The sequence below is a fragment of the Chiloscyllium plagiosum genome, unplaced genomic scaffold (assembly GCF_037043375.1).
Source record: "Chiloscyllium plagiosum isolate Xiang-an unplaced genomic scaffold, Cpla_swu_hap1 HiC_scaffold_23, whole genome shotgun sequence".
Classification (NCBI taxonomy): Eukaryota; Metazoa; Chordata; class Chondrichthyes; order Orectolobiformes; family Hemiscylliidae; genus Chiloscyllium; species Chiloscyllium plagiosum.
Window position 1 is genome coordinate 31772380 of NW_028270161.1, and position 16145 is coordinate 31788524.

A 16145-nucleotide genomic window follows, 5' to 3' on the forward strand; every position below is an offset into this window, starting at 1 on the left:
AATAAATCAATTTATGTTAAGAGCTTAAGATCAGAAGATGTGGAAGCAGAAGTAGGTTCCACATTGAATGTTCCACCATTCAATGAAATCGTGTCTGATATGAAAATCCTCAACCCCTTTTCCCCAATGCCCTCCACTCCTCTACTAATAAAAAAAACTCTCTCAGCCTTGAATATACTCAATACTCAACAATGCAACCTTGAATATACTAAATGACCCAGCCTTGACAGTCCACTTTGGTAAAGAATTCCACAGATTCACAACCCTCAGAAGAAGTCTCTCCTCATCTTCATTTTGAATGGGTGACCCCTTATTCAGATCTTACACCCTTTAGTCCCAGATTCTCCCACAAGGAGAAAACAACCTGTCCACATCTGCTCCAAAAGCTAGTACAGGTACTTCCAAATGAACCTGCTGGACGATAACCTGGTGTTTGAGTGTAGGGTGCTGGAAAAGCACAGGAGATCAGGCAGTAGCCTCGGAACAGAATCAGCCCTTCATCAGGCTTATGATGGAAACGTCGACTCTCGTCCTCCTCGGATGCTGCTTGACCTGCTGTGCTTTTCCAGCAACGCACTCTGGACTCTGATCTCCAGCATCTGCAGTCCCCGCTTTCTCCTATCACCTGGTATTGTGAGATTTTTAACCTTGCCCACCCCAGTCCAATACCGGCACCTCCACGTCGTGTCTCAAACAAAGCTGTTTAGGAATGAGACGGGGAAGAACTGTGAAAGGTCACGCTTCCCACACGGTTTCACTTTAATTGTTTAACATTGACCTTTTCTTGTCACTCGAATTCTTAATTTCTTTGACTAAATCTCAATCTCTGGTCTGGTGTGGTAAACGCTGTCCCGTTAACAACTCCAAACGTTTTTAAACAATACCTCCCGGTGAACTAACATACAGAAAACTACGAAAACATTCCCTCCAAAACCTCGATCTCTTTGCAGCACAAGTTCTCATAAACTTCTCACCAACTTCGAGACCAATTCCGCTCAAATCTCTCCACCAGGCGCGTTAATGAAACATGCTCATTGTTATTCAGCACCATGCTCCTCTGAAATAAAATTTGGCGATCTCTCGAAGCAGCCACCCAGCGAATCACAGGTCACTCTCCTCCTACTGTTTTCATAGCTTCAGCTGCAATTAGCTTTATTTAAAGTTTTTGAAAAGGTTTCAGGAGACCAACAATATCCGAGGGGATTAGATTGGGGTAAAATTAGATGGGGGCATGCGAGATGGATGGATAGAAGTTATGCATAGCTGGCCGGAGTGGGGGTTCAATACACGCAGTAGGAGTAGATGGACATAAGGGGGCTGGGAATGGATGATGGGGAAGGTGAGAATGGATGAGGGTCGCCTGGCTGAGGAAGGGGGGGGGGGGGGAAGATTGGGGATGAAATAGGGTGTGGGTGAGCAGCTGGTCAAGGGGTTGGAAGAGGAGAGGGTGGTCGAGTAACAGGGAGGGGGGGGTGGAAGAGTGGGACTTGGTGCGTAGTAAGGTGCGGAGAGAGGGCTGGGTAAATAAGCAGCTCGGGGGCAAGTCTGGCTGAATATGCAGGTCGGGGGAAGTGGGAAAATCGGGTGGGTGACTAGCTGGTGTCGGTAATGACAGTCCCTCGTCTGATTTAGGTCGGGTATTTGTGGTTGGGTGGAGTCAGGAGCGGTAAGTGAGTCGTTTGGGTTGAATTACACTGGGAATAACTCATTTACACCAGAAATTAAATTATGGCATAATATGCTTTGATAATTTTTGTGTTTCTAGCTTGCAAAGAAGAAACCAACCCATTTCAAATTTAAACTTCCCAGGTAATAACTACACACGTGCAAAATATCAGAATTTCTAGTGGGTCCAAGAGTGCAAAAATGATGGATATTTCAACCTTCACCTCTGTTGGCGTTGGAAGACGAACAGGACGAAATGGACAAAGTCAGCCAAGATTTGTCGAGAAAAACTTGTGGGTACAGAACGCTACTGTAGAACACCAATACGTGAATTTTATCCTGAAAGAGTGAAGTGGAATTCACGACTAAGGATTAGTTATAATATTACATTCAAATCAACATCGTCCAGTTATCAAAAGCTACATTATGATTGAAAACTGTTAATATGGTTGTCAAACACGCATTAATAAATGCAAAACAATAATTCAATATTTACTTTAGAAAATATCATTTTCATAACAGAAAATAAGATTAAATAGCAGAACCAACATGAGAGAATTGAACGTTATTTTCCAATTCTGTAAAAGGAAAGTGTGTGTATAGTATTTGTGGATTTCCCGAGATGAAGTTTGTGATCCAAAAAAGCATAATTGTGAAATCTGCATAATTATATGGAAATCGTGCTTTTAAAAACAAAATCACTAAGCTCCCAAATAGATCTTACAAATATATAAAACGGTGGTGCAGTTTATTTTTATAAAGCTAGACCTTGAACAGCGGTGACGGTATCGGAGACGGAGCGTTGCAGCAGTTACGGGCCCAGATTGGGACAGCCAGTGGACCAGTGCAGAAAAGGATGATCAATGGAGCAAAACAGACAGCCAGCAGGTTGGCGGTCAAAGTCCCAGAGTTGGACGGCCAGCGGGCTCGAACAGGTTGGCTGGTGGGGAGGTCAGTCTGTTACAGATCGATGTCAACATCGTGTAAGCCCGGTTGGAGTCAACCCCAGCGTGACTGCATGTGGAAAGGGCTGTAATGTTATTAGATTAGATTAGATTCCCTACAGTATGGAAACAGGCCCTTTGACCAAACCAGTCCACACCGACCCTCCAAAGAGTAACCCACCCAGACCCAATTCCCTTTGCAATTTAGCATGGCCAATTCACCTGACCCGCACATCTTTGGACTGTGGGAGGAAACCGGAGCACCCGGAGGAAACCCACACAGACACTGAGAGGAAGTGCAAACTCCACACAGACAGTCGCCTGAGGCAGGAATCGACCCTGGTTCTGTGAGGCAACAGCGCTAACCACTGAATCACCGTGCCGCCCTTCTTTGAACTTTACTTTCCTCATTTATACTATGAAGAACTGGAACGTAGAATTTTTTCTTTTTCTTTATTGCTCTATTTTGTACCTAATCTATTTTAGCACACTCTATTCCGTTATAACACTTGAGTTCCGTGTGATCTAATATATTAGAAAATTGCACAATAGAAATAAGGTGGCTCATGGGAAAACAGGGTTACGGACAGACCACCAATAATATCAGTAAAAATCGAAACAAAATAACAGTTAATATTTAGATTAGATTACTTAGTGTGGAAACAGGCCCTTCGGCCCAACAAGTCCACACTGATCCTCCCAAGAGCAACCCACCCAGACCCATTCCCCTATATTTACCCCTTCGCCTAACACTACAGGCAATTTAGCCCACGCAGGCAGTTGCCCGAGGCAGGAATTAAACCCAGGTCTCTGGTGCTGTGAAGCAGCAGTGATAACCACTGTGCCAATGTACTGCCCTTAGTCAAGAAGTAGATGGCTGTGGTTTATTGTCCTCAGATTATTTCTTGGAAGTTGGCTTAAAAAAGGCTTCCAGTTTTTGCTGCTTTTCCATCTTTCTTCTATCACGAAGAAGCTGGTCCTAGGATGTTACATAAGACTTTATGCCACAAACTGCTATCCTGCTGCATTCTGCATTGTGGTAATCATCTTCTAAGAGCTGCAACCGCTTCTCAACTTCCCTCAGGATAGAAGACAAAAGAGAAGTGAGAAGTTCTGGGGGTGTAGCATTCTGGACTTTTTCATCTTCATCTTGAACTTCAATTTCTCCCACAGTAACAAGTTGTTGTAAATCAGTCTTCACTTGGTGCATTGACCAGAATGAGGAGAACCTTGAAATCCAAAATTTTTTCTTCTGCAATAATTTCTAAAAACATCAAGATCAGAAAAAAATTTGCCCTGATATCCAACCTCTCTTGCTTGCCCTAAAGGAAACAGAGAGAGTGGACTAAAGGTAACTTTTCCAGACTCGTGGGTTGGCAGAGTGGCCTAAGTTTTAAGTTTTTAGTAGCGTTGGCACCCAGCAATACAGTTACATGATCCTTTGCAACCTTAAGCCTTGAGCGTGTGCTTCATTCTTAGAAATGTCGGTTCTGGATGGCATTCAATTCTGGTATAAACTGGTCTCATCCAAATTGAAGATTTGATCTAAGGTGTAGCCTTCTTCCTCAATCAATTTTTTCACCACAGGAGGAAGTGACGGTGCACATTCCTCACTTGCACTGGCAGATCTACCACATAATTTAGAAAAGCTAAGCGGTTCTTAAATCCAGCAAACTAGCACTGAATGCAGGCAGAACTGCAGGATTTTCAGGTTTTTTTTCCTTAGATCCTCAAATTGATAACGCTTTCTGTTTTATGGTGAGAAAGGTAGTCCCAGATCACTTTCTAAAATTGATCTTTTTATGATCGAGTTCAAATAATAACCAGAATCGGTGAATAGTGAAAATAACTTATTTTATTCAGCAATCACAGCACAAGTTCGAGATGGCAATAGAATCCTAAAATATAGTTCTTACATATTAAAATTCCATTATTATGGTGTTACATTTTTTATCTATAGTACACAAAGGTTTGAAGGGCTTCCATCCTGGGAGACAGGAGATAGGTTAAAACATGCTAAATGCTGACTGCTATTTTGGATGGGATTAAGAGTGTCTGTCCAGTCTGCTTGCATAATTAAGGTGCTCATGTTTTTGTCTTTTAAATTAGTAAATGTTAGCAAAAATACTAGGCCTTTAATGATCTAAATAAATTAGAAATTGCACCTGGACTTAATAAAAGTATATTAAACTGATTACTGCAGCTGGGTTGAGAGATTTATTTACTAATTGCCTGTATGAGTCATTCATTCACTCATGCAATTTCATGAAATTGGTTTTGTCAGTTAGTTTCTTAAAGGGATAATGGCCCAGTTAAAAGGTATTTAACTGGTACTTACTAATTGGGGAATCTATTCAGGTCCAAGAGATGGCTGGTTGATTAATATTATGTTTCGTGGAGACCTGATGGGGATGGTATTGTTCTATACACTACACTTATTCAGGGGTAAACGCTGCTTGTAACAAGGGCTGATAAGGTGTGAAAATGCAGTAAAACATAGCAAGCTGGTGAGTGAGTTAATAAAGATAACCTATAACAATATCTCACAGTCGCCTTTTTTGATTCTACTGAGGAGAAAGTGAGGTCTGCAGATGCTGGAGATCAAAGTTGAAACTTTATTGCTGGAACAGCACAGCAGGTCAGGCAGCATCCAGGGAACAGGAGATTCGACGTTTCGGGCACAGGCCCTTCTTCAGGAATGAGCAGAGAGTGTTCAGCAGGAGAAGATAAAAGGTAGGGAGGAGGGACTTGGAGGAGGGGCGTTGGAAATGTGATAGGTGGAAAGAGGTCAGGGTGAGGGTGATAGGTCGGAGTAGGATGGAGGCGGAGAGGTCAAGAAGACGACTGCAGGTCAGGAAGGCGGTGCCGGGCTGGAGGGATCCGGCTGAGACAAGGTGGGGGGAGGGGGGATGAAGAAACTGGTGAAGTCCAAGTTCATCCCCTGCGGTTGGAGGGTTCCCAGTCGGAAGATAAGACGCTCCTCCTCCGACCGTCGGGTTGTTGTGGTTTGGCGGTGGATGAGTCCAATGACCTGCATATCCTTGGTGGAGTGGGAGGGGGAGTTGAAATGCTGTGCTACAGGTTGGTTGGGTTGGTTCGTCCGGGTGGCCCAGAGGTGCTCTCTGAATCGCTCCGCAAGTAGGCGGCCTGTCTCCCCAATATAGAGGCGGCCACACCGGCTGCAGCGGATGCAGTAGATGATGTGGGTGGAGGTGCAGGTGAATCTGTGGCGGATATAGAAGTTTCCTTTGGGGCCTTGGAGAGAAGTGAGGGGGGAGGTGTGGGCGCAAGTGTTGCACCTCCTGCGGTTGCAAGGGAAGGTGCCGGGAGTGGAGGTTGGGTCGGTGGGGGGTGTGGATCTGACAAGGGAGTCGCGGAGGGAGTGGTCTCTACGGAAAGCTGATAGGGGAGGGGAGGGAAATATATCCTTGGTGCTGGGGTCTGTTTGGAGGTGGCGGAAGTGACGGCGGATGATGCGCTGTACATGGTGATTGGTGGGGTGGTAGGTGAAGACCAGTGGGGTTCCGTCCTGGTGGCGGTTGGAGGGGCGGGGCTCAAGGGCGGAGGAGCGGGAAGTGGAGGAGATGCGGTGGAGGGCACCGTCGACCACGTCGGGGGAAATTGCGGTCCTTGAAGAAGGAGGCCATCTGTGTTGTACGTATTTTGAACTGGTCCTCCTGGGAGCAGATGCGGCGGAGACGAAGGAATTGGGAGAATGGGATGGCGTTTTTACAGGGGGCAGGATGGGAGGAGGTGTAGTCCAGGTAGCTGTGGGAGTCGGTTGGTTTGTAGTAGATGTCCGTGTTGATTCGGTCACCTGAGATAGAAACAGAAAGGTCTAGGAAGGGGAGGGAGGAGTCCGAGACTGTCCAGGTGAATTTGAGGTTGGGGTGGAAGGTGTTAGTGTAGTGGATGAACTGTTCAACCTCCTCGTGGGAGCACGAGGTAGCGCCGATACAGTCATCAATGTAGCGAAGGAAAAGATGGGGGTGGGGCCAGTGTAGTTGCGGAAGATGGATTGTTCCACATACCCTACGAAGAGGCAGGCATAGCTGGGGCCCATGCGGGTGCCCATGGCTATTCCTTTTGTTTGGAGAAAGTGGGAGGATTGGAAAGAAAAGTTGTTCAGGGTGAGGACCAGTTCGGTCAGTCGAAGGAGGGTGTCAGTGGAAGGGTACTGGGTGGTACGGTGGGAAAGGAAGAAGCGGAGTGCTTTGAGTCCTTCGTGATGGGGGATGGAGGTGTACAGGGACTGGATGTCCATGGTGAAGATGAGGCGTTGGGGACCGGGGAAGCGGAAATCCTGGAGGAGGTGGAGGGCGTGGGTGGTGTCACGAACGTAGGTGGGGAGTTCTTGGACTAATGGGGACAGGACTGTGTCGAGGTATGCCGAGATGAGTTCGGTGGGGCAGGAGCAGGCTGAGATGATGGGTCGTCCGGGGCAGTCAGGTTTGTGGATTTTGGGCAGGAGGTAGAAACGGGCGGTGCGGGGTTGATTCTACTGAGACCTTTCAAAGAGAATCACACAATTCTTATCCTAACTTATATACTTTTAACATTTTGGCAACTACACTTTGCAAAAAGAAAACATATATAGTCGAATACATATAATAACAACAACAACAGCAGCAAAGTGATTAGCCATTCTCTGGTCCTGCTGTATTGTGGGATGCCAGTTGGGAGGCACGAATCCTGGCCTCCTTTCCTCAGACTTTGACAGCACCTTGGGATTCATTCTGGGTCCACACACACACACACACACACACTCCATCTCCTCAAGTTCCTTTGTTCGCGATCTCAACAGAATTGTGAGATAGCCAACAGGAGTTTGTGTTTTTAAAAAAACCATTCCCCAATTCACCAATCGCATTACAGCCAAATCACATTGACAAAACATGCATTATAGGAGAATGGCCTGTATCTAAGATTGGGAACTAGCTCCTGGTATGAATATGTGGGTATGCTATACCTTCAAGAGAGTAAAAGCGAGCAGTGACTGCACCAAGTGTTCTCAATAAGACACAAGGTAACTGGGGTAGCTAGTTGCCTGGGAACGACATAACAGATTTGAATTCAGCCCAGTTTAAATTATACCCCCACAAAAAAATACTAAATTCCAATCAAGGTTGAATTGAGTACATTGATAATCTTAAAAGTCAACAATACAATCTGATACTTTGGGATATAAGACTGGGGAAAATTGAACAGTTTGGAGAACTGCCAACAGCTGTAGACTGCTAATCAGAATTCTCTTGAGAGGTACCTGTCTAGAGAAGGAGTTTGTACAGAGAAAGATGATTTGACCGCTGGCTAGTTTTAAAATTTGAATTTTCCTGTAAATCTTAATTGACAGTTTTATCAGTCTATTATAGAAAGAAAGGTAAGGATAGAGTAAAAAGGTGTAAATAGTTGTGAGCTGATTATTCTCTTCTAATTTAACAAAGTTTTAATTTTTACTTTAAATAGTTCTTGGCCTCAAATTTTCACATTACTGTACAGGATAAATCTCATGTTGCTAGTTAAGTTGGAACACTACCTTGTACCTAAACTGGCACTATGTGGCAACATAGTACAGTTTTCATTGTACTTTTGAACTTGGAACACACGTGACAAAACCAAATCCTAATACATGTACTGTATATTGAAATGTGGATAAGGCAAGAGAAAAGGCTGAAGTTTCCACTAAAATAAAAGCAAGATACTCCAGGTGCTGGTAATCTGAAATAAAAACAAAGTGCTGGAGAAATTCAGCAGATCTGACAACATTTGTGGACAAAGTCAAAAGTCACACGACAACAGGTTAGAGTCCAATAGGTTTATTTGAAATCACAGGCATTTGAAACGCTGCTCCTTCAATCAGGTGAAGACGAAGCAGCAGCGCCTTGAAAGCTTGTAAAGTTGGACTTTAACCTGGTGTTGTGACTTCTGTCTTTGTCTACTTCAGTCCAATACCAGCACCTCCATCTCATGGCTAACATTTGTGGAGAGAAAAACTCGAATTTCGAATCTAACATGACTTTTCCTCGGAGGAATTTCCATCGTTCCTGTCTCAGACTTATCTACACTTTTTTCTATAAATACTGTGTACTTCAGACAAAAACTTCTCAGAGTAGCGTTACAAAACATTTCAAAGAAATACAACCCTGCTCCATTCAACATGGTGCATTGTTAGTTACCACTCTCCAATTGTAACACATAGGACACTTTACTCATACACAGTACATTATCTAGAGAAAAATGACAACAACCTGCAACCAACCTTCTCCTGATGATCACAGGGTTCAATACTTCCGCAGGTCAACCGTGCCCCCAACGGAAGTGACATCTGATTGGCAGCAGGTACAACCAATGGAAAGCGGGGTCTTGAGCCAGCTTCCAAATAGTGAGATAGCGCGCCAAGGGTAGTGTTGCTCGATTGGTTGCGGCTGCGAAGGAGGCGGGGACAGTGGTGGTTGAGGGGGCGGGTCGCGCGCCTGATGTTTGGCGGTTACGGGGCGGGTCGCGCGCCTGACGTTTGGCGGTTGGATGGTACCGTGCTCCTGGGATGGCGTTTTATACAATGGCCCTGCTCTCCGGATAGGTGTGAGGGGGAGGGTCTATTCGTGAACCCATACTGAAACTCCCGTCACTCTCCAGAGGGAGAGGGCTGCCTGACCTGCTGAACGCTTCCAGCGTTTTCTACTCGTTCTTCTGGCCTCCTTCCGCGCCGGATCCCACCGTCGGTTACAAGCTCACAGGTTGCTGGCGAGACTCTAGGAGCATCTGCGTGGAGAGACAGCAGAGTTAAACGCTTCGACTCCGACGACTCTTTATAAGAACCAACTGCTTCGTAATGTATGGAGTGATGCTGTGTCTAGCCTTACTCCTGTAATGTGCCCTTTACGAGTACTGTGCGCAGGTATATATTACCCTTCTCTCTATGGCAAGGCAGATGTGCACAGGACACAGATGGCAGTGCTGTCAGCATTTTGTCAATGTGTAATGTAATCCATAACCTTAATAAGGAGCTGAGGGGTTGCAAACTGCAATACAAGCTTTTACCAGGAGCAGAGATGCCTTAATGCAATTGCACAGGGACGGTAGGACCACACGTGGAGTATGGTGTGCAGTTTTGCCCTCATCTGAGGAAGGGTATTCTGATGGAGGGACTGCAATGCAGGTTTACCTGACTGATTGTGTCCGTGTGAAAAAAGAGTTAATGTTTTAAGTTTAGTGGCTCTTTAAGATGCTGCCAGACCTGCTGAGTTTTGCAAGCAATTTCTATTTTTGTTTCAGATCTCCGTTTGCAGCTCTTTATTTCAATTTACTAAACTGATTTCTGGGACTGCAGGATGGATGTATGAAGACAGACTTGTGGGTTAGGACTATATTCACTCAAGTTTAGGAGAATGAGCAGGGATCTCATTAAAACCTGTAAATCTCTAACAGGACTAAATAGGACAAACGTATGAAGGATGTTCCCAATAACTGGGGAGTTCAAAACCAAGCGACACGGTCTCAGGATACGGGTAGGCCACTTAGGACTGAGATGGGAAATTTGTTGGCCCAGAGAGTGGTGAACATGTAGAATTCTCGCACAGAAAGCAGTTTGAGGCTAAAATGTTGAATGTTTTCAAGAAAGTGTTGATATAGTTATTAGGGATCAAGGGGTAGAAGGAGAAAGGGGGAGCAAGGTACTGAGTCGGATGATCAGCCATGGTCATATTGAATGGTGGAAAGGCTGAATGGTTCACTCCTCTTTTCTCTGTTTTCTACCTTTCTGTTTCTTATTTGTGTTGGCTATATATTTTCTTAGGAATGATGAACCCTAAAATGAAATACTTCTGAAATTGTGATTTTACTGGTAATAATATAGAATGTTGTTCTTATTGGGAATTTGGTGTACATAATTTAAGTAACCTGCATCTGTGGATTTTGTATGTTGTGCTGATTCTTGATTGGAATACTAAGTTTTTTCTTCATGTTCATCTCTATGACTCCATCTCTCACACTTTTTGTTACTCCCAGGGCAAATGATAGCTATCTGTCATTTTGTCCAACGAAATCCCTCTTTGTTAGAACATTAAGGAGAAGAAATGTGGATAAGGTCATTGCCATCAGAAAGAACAGACATCTAGATGACAATGTGAACATGTGGGAAATCTCCAACTCCACCACTGCCATCACCATCTCTGCCACTATCACATATGCAAAAATTGGCCATATGTTTTTACAAGTATTTTGGATATGTGACCAGCACAGCTGTTCTTGGAGTTAGTACTGAAGCCTCTTGGACTGCATGTCAGGAACCATGTTCTTTGTACGACCAGAGGAGGAAACTTGTGTTTTGTTAACTGATTTCACCAGTCTGAAACATCAAGTTGGTTCTAAATGTTGGAATTTGTAGGATTATAGGTGCCTGCATAATGTCTAATTAAAGTTTGTGAAGAAGAAAATGGCATTGAAATAAATATTGACCTGGAACATAAAAGTGATAAGCATCATAAGCCATAAGAAAAAAAAACTTTACAACAGCCAGCATTTGGATCATTATATTTCCTCCAAAGTAATACATTAGAATGAATTGCTTGCCCAGCTCAAACATTACTGGCAACTAGTGATTTTGGACAGTAGATTGTTGGACTGAAGATATTACAGTGTGCTTATTTTCAATGCTATGAATGCATAACATTGAGTTACCATAGTGCTGCTCTCTGGAGAGATTTGACTGGTAATGAATTAACCTGACAGTCACCACACGTCAGGTGAGGGTCGAAGGTGAAAAATCAGGACTTTCACAGTGTCCCCAACTGGTGTGGGAATTGAGCCCATGTTGTTGGTGTCACTCTGCATTGTAAATCTGTCATTCAGCTAAGTGAGCTAGCTAAAACCTTTTTGCTTTTCAAGTCTTTCATCCAATTCTGAACATGATTCTGTAATTTGAATGTGTCCAGTGTGTGAGCTAGTCACTTGTACATTGGTGATCACAACTGGACTGGGTATTAAGGTGTGATTCAAGTCGAGCTGTGTAAAGTTTGATTATGACTTCTGACACCCATTATTTTTGTTAGTACAATTATATAGTTGTAGTTTGTTTGTAATTGCTGCAGTAGAGTGGTTGGAGAAAACACATGTTAAGACTTTACAATTGGTCCTGAGCTTCCATCTTGAATTAGAAATCAAAACTAATACTATATATCATCATTATGTTTGCTGCCCATGTTGGAATATGATAAGTAAATAGAAACAAGAAAATTCTTTATCAGTTGTTAAAACAATTGTACCTGAATGCATTGATGTCATGTAGTTAATATTTTTGTTTTGTGTTTTAAGAACTTTTCCTTTTTGCCTGAGACTCAATGGATAAAGAATTGCTGAACCTAAGGACCAAAGTTGTTAAGCCTTAACATGTCTACTATTTCTGAAACAACAACAGCAAGCATTACGCAATTATTTGGAGACCTCTGTGAAGCCCAGATGACAGGCCTGTCATGGAAATGTTACTTGGGCAAAAGAAGACTCAACCGAAGACAATTCAAAGAAAAATTAAAAAGGGTTGTTTACAATACGTTATTTATAAACCTTTTCCGAGAAGAAGCCTCTCCAAAATATCAGTCTGATATCAGTAAACTGCCTGTGAGAAACAAAATCTTGATGCTGTCCTTCAATTTGAGGGTGGCTGGTTTGGGAATGGAAGCTGATCGCTTAGAAGACCTTGCAGATCAATTAGAAAAATCAGTATGCATGTCACAATCTGATCTGAATTCTGTCCTGGAACTTCTGATTGAGCTTGCAGGAACTGGACCATATCAACTTCAGCCACAGAAAAGGGATTATTTCTTGAACAATAAAAATGTTGGAAGAAATGTAAAACTTCAGGGCTATGATCACTATGATGTTAGCCTGTTTGAATCAGGGCTGTTATCCTTCAGTTCCAATGAGGACTTTCAATTTCATGATGTACAACGTACTCTTCAATTAATGGATGCAAAACCTGGCACTGGATTACCTGGCATTGGATTATTTTCCCATAATTACTTAGCTGGGGACAAATATGAGAAAGAAACACGAGTATCGCTATTTGGTGCGCTTGTACGTAGTCGTACTTGTGAAATGGAAATTAAGTTGGATTTGCCTGCTGTGCCAGATAACATAGATGTCACTGGGCTTAAAATTCGGGTAAGTGAAAGAGCAAATATAACATTTGAAATATAGGATGAAGGTTCCTGTGTGAGCATAATTCAGAAGTTACTCCTGGAGTTAGGCTGATTTGTGCACCCAACTTGCTACTATCAATTTATTTGTACATTACCTACAAATTTCATTTCACATACACTTGAATATGAAATCCTGTGTAAACAAGTTAAAAGAAGCACAGGAAATCTTGATGCAATCTGGAGTGTAACTCAAACTGTCTATTGCCTTTCTAAGATTAAAAATTAAAGTTTTAAGCCATCCGAACATCAATCATGGCAACTTACTCAATATATAGAGGAATCTCGATTATCTGAATACCAATTATCCAAAAATCAGATTATCCGAAGGGGATCTGGAGGTCCCAATAGAAACATTACATCAAACACGTTTCCAACAGTGATCACGTCTTTTGTTTACAGTGATTAAACAGGCATGTCTCCAAATGACTGATTGATTGATTGACTGCCCTCTCTCTCTCCCCACAAATTCCTTAGAGTTCTACACAGCCATATACCCTAAAAACCCCTTCCTCAAATAATCTCTCCAACATTGTCCTGTACATGACAGAGATGGAACCTGTCACAAAGTTGCAGTAGAAGATTGTGTGTGGGGCTGAGTGTGTGTGCACGCTATTTGGAGGCATACCCCACAACTGCAGCAGCAGCAGTCTTGTCGTTGGTGTCCAGTCCAGCTGCCCCGGAGAGGGTGCGGGGGGTGGTTGGTGATGTTGAATGGGTTTGGGGCGGTGTTGCACAGGGCCGGGGGCGGGGCTCGCATACTGTGTGTCTCCTGAATGAGGAGCAGACTTTAAAAACTCCGAGCCCCAGCGGAAAGGCAGTCAACCAATTAACCAAATAATCGATTATCCGAATGAAATAGTGCCCGCCCATTTTGTTCATATAATCAAGGTTCCCCTGTATTCCTGAGCAAACAATCTTGGAAATGGTTTAAATTTTAATGTGACTCATACAAAAGTCATAAAAGTGCATTGGGAAAAAAAAAAGCCAGGTTGTGTGGTAGAATGTTATACCTGTTAAGACTTTTTAGTTTTATTCATCTGTTCACACCAAATTGGAAATGCAGCAAGAGTGAACTTAAACTGGAAAAGGGTGATCCAGTCTACATAAGTGGACCTATGACCAAATGGTTCCTTTACCAACTCTTTCCTTTATGTACTGCTGACATCACAAGATAGTATTTTGGTTTTAGTTGCATTCCTCTTTACATTCAGCAGTTACTGCCAACAGGTTTCCCTTTTTTCCAAATATACAAAGTAATAATGAACATGCAGTTGCAGTAGGAGGATCCAGTGGTCTTTGTCAATGTAGGTACCAACAGAACAATTAGGAGCAAGAATAGACAATTCAGCCCCTTTCAACCTATTATTAATTAAAAATCTCTCCATCTCCTCCTTTTAAATTCATTCAATGTCCAAGCATCCACAGCATTCTGGTGGAGTGAATTTAATAGATTCATGACCCTTTTGAGAGAAATAATTTGTCCCCATCTCTGTTTTAAATCTGCTGCCTTTTATTCTATTCGGGGCGGCATGGTTGCTCAGTGGTTAACACTGCTGCTGCTTAGCGCCAGGCACCCGGGTTCGATTCCTGCCTCAGGCAACTTTGCAAACTCCACACAGACATTCTCCCTGGGCCTGCGTGGGTTTCCTCCCGCAATCCACAGATATGCGGGTCAGGTGAATTGGCCATCTAAATTGCCCGTAGTGAAGGGCCTGTTGCCACACTGTAGGGAATCTAATAATAAATCTAATAAAACTATGAGCTCTCAGTTTAGATTACTGCACATGAGGAAACATTCTGTCTACGCATTGAATCATAGAGATGTACAGCACTGACACAGACCCTTTGGTCCAACTCAACCATGCTGATCAGATATCCTAAATAAATCTAGTCCCCTTTGCCAGCATTTGGACTATATCCCTGTAAACCCTTCCTATTCATGTACCCATTCCGATTCCTTTTAAATGTTCTAATTGTACCAGCCTCCATCACTTCCTCTGGCAGTTCATTCCATACAGGCAGCACCCACTGTGTGAAAAAGTTGCCCCTTAGGTCCCTTTTAAATCTTTTCCCTCTCACCTTAAATCTATTCCCTCTAATTTTGGACTCCCCCACTCCAGAGACTTTGTTAATCTTTTTAGCATTTTGTATACCTCAATTAGTCAACATAGTTTCCTATTTCTGCCTAGGAATTAGGCACTGAATTAGAAAGGAGAACCTCAAAGGTTATAATCTTTGGATTATCACCTGAACCAAGTGCAATTTGATGTGAAGTGATGGCCTGTTCTTCAGAGATTTTTAATTTTATTTAATTAAAATAGTTGGTGAGAAGTCAGCTATGTTTTGAAGTTCTCAGTTTGTTACTCACCCTCTTCTGCTCCTCTCAATCTGCAGTTATATGGCTCAAAGATTGGTGTGAGAGAAGTGGAATCTAGTGTGTGGACTACTGAGAGTCAGTGCTGTACCATTGGGACTGTGAACACCTGAGCTGTGCTGCAGTTTGTCTTCTTGAGAACTGCATAACTAGGGAAGCAAAGAGGATTATAAATGAAATAATGGGGGCAAGGGATCAAATGTGAAAAGACTTGTTTCAAGGTCTAGAAACAAGTCAAGAGAGGAAAATAGTTATAGGGGAAATGAGGGCCAGAGAAGGACTGGAAAGAGTCAGGTCTAAAATCTAAGAATACACCAATGAAGACTAGATAGTACAAAGGAAACAAAATTTCTGTGTCTGTATACACGTTGTATTTATAACAAAATAAATAAATTGGTAGCTCCCACTGAAGTAAATAAATTGCATTTGATAACTGTTAAAGACAGGGTTTGAGGTTGATAAGGATTGGGTCCTGAATATGGGTGGACATATGACATTCAAATAGAATAGGAAACTAAGTGAAGGTAGAGGCAAAAAATTTGATAATGTAATTAAATCATTGAATTGAATTTTTGTATATATCTATGAGGTATCTAGCAAGGGAGCAAGATTAACTAGCACAATTGAAATATGGGCACAATTGAAATGTGGAACTTCTTTGAGGAACAGCTGCTGCCGTGGTTTATTAAAGAAGCTGAATCTCTTGTCAAGAAGAAGAAGGTGACTTGTGTTAGCATGAGACATAAAGGCTCAGGGTGTTGAGAGTTCCAAGTTGGCCAGGAAAGACCTAAAGAGAGAGCGAAGCGAAGAAGACCCAGGAAGGAATATGAGAAGTTGTTGGAAGATAGGATCAAGGAAAACCTTAAATCTTTCTAAAGGAATAAAAGAATGACGAGAGAAAGATGAGAGCCAATCAAGGATAGTATTGGGAAGCTGTGCATGGAGTCCAAGGAGATAGAGGAGGTG

General features: G+C 42.9%; 2 protein-coding genes across 6 annotated transcripts in view; one reads left to right on the forward strand and one right to left on the reverse strand.

Annotated features, from left to right (window-relative positions):
• The window catches only part of hdac10 (histone deacetylase 10), a 39320-nt gene extending 36629 nt beyond the window's left edge, over window positions 1–2691 (reverse strand). For 3 of the 5 annotated variants that reach the window (XM_043713747.2, XM_087999535.1, XM_087999532.1), the window contains exon 1: window positions 1890–1990. The gene's annotated coding sequence lies outside the window, so the exon portion shown is untranslated. Of the gene's footprint in view, window positions 1–1883; window positions 2000–2433 lie in introns of those variants that run through there. The other 2 variants (XM_087999534.1, XM_087999533.1) reach the window with 2 other exon arrangements.
• Window positions 2692–9117: 6426 nt separating this feature from the next.
• Window positions 9118–16145, forward strand: part of tubgcp6 (tubulin gamma complex component 6) — a 63093-nt gene continuing 56065 nt past the window's right edge. The window contains exons 1-2 of the mRNA XM_043713746.2: window positions 9118–9507; window positions 11922–12767. Of these exons, the coding sequence (XP_043569681.2) occupies window positions 11997–12767 (771 nt within the window). The 5' untranslated portion in view covers window positions 9118–9507; window positions 11922–11996. The remainder of the gene's footprint in view (window positions 9508–11921; window positions 12768–16145) is intronic.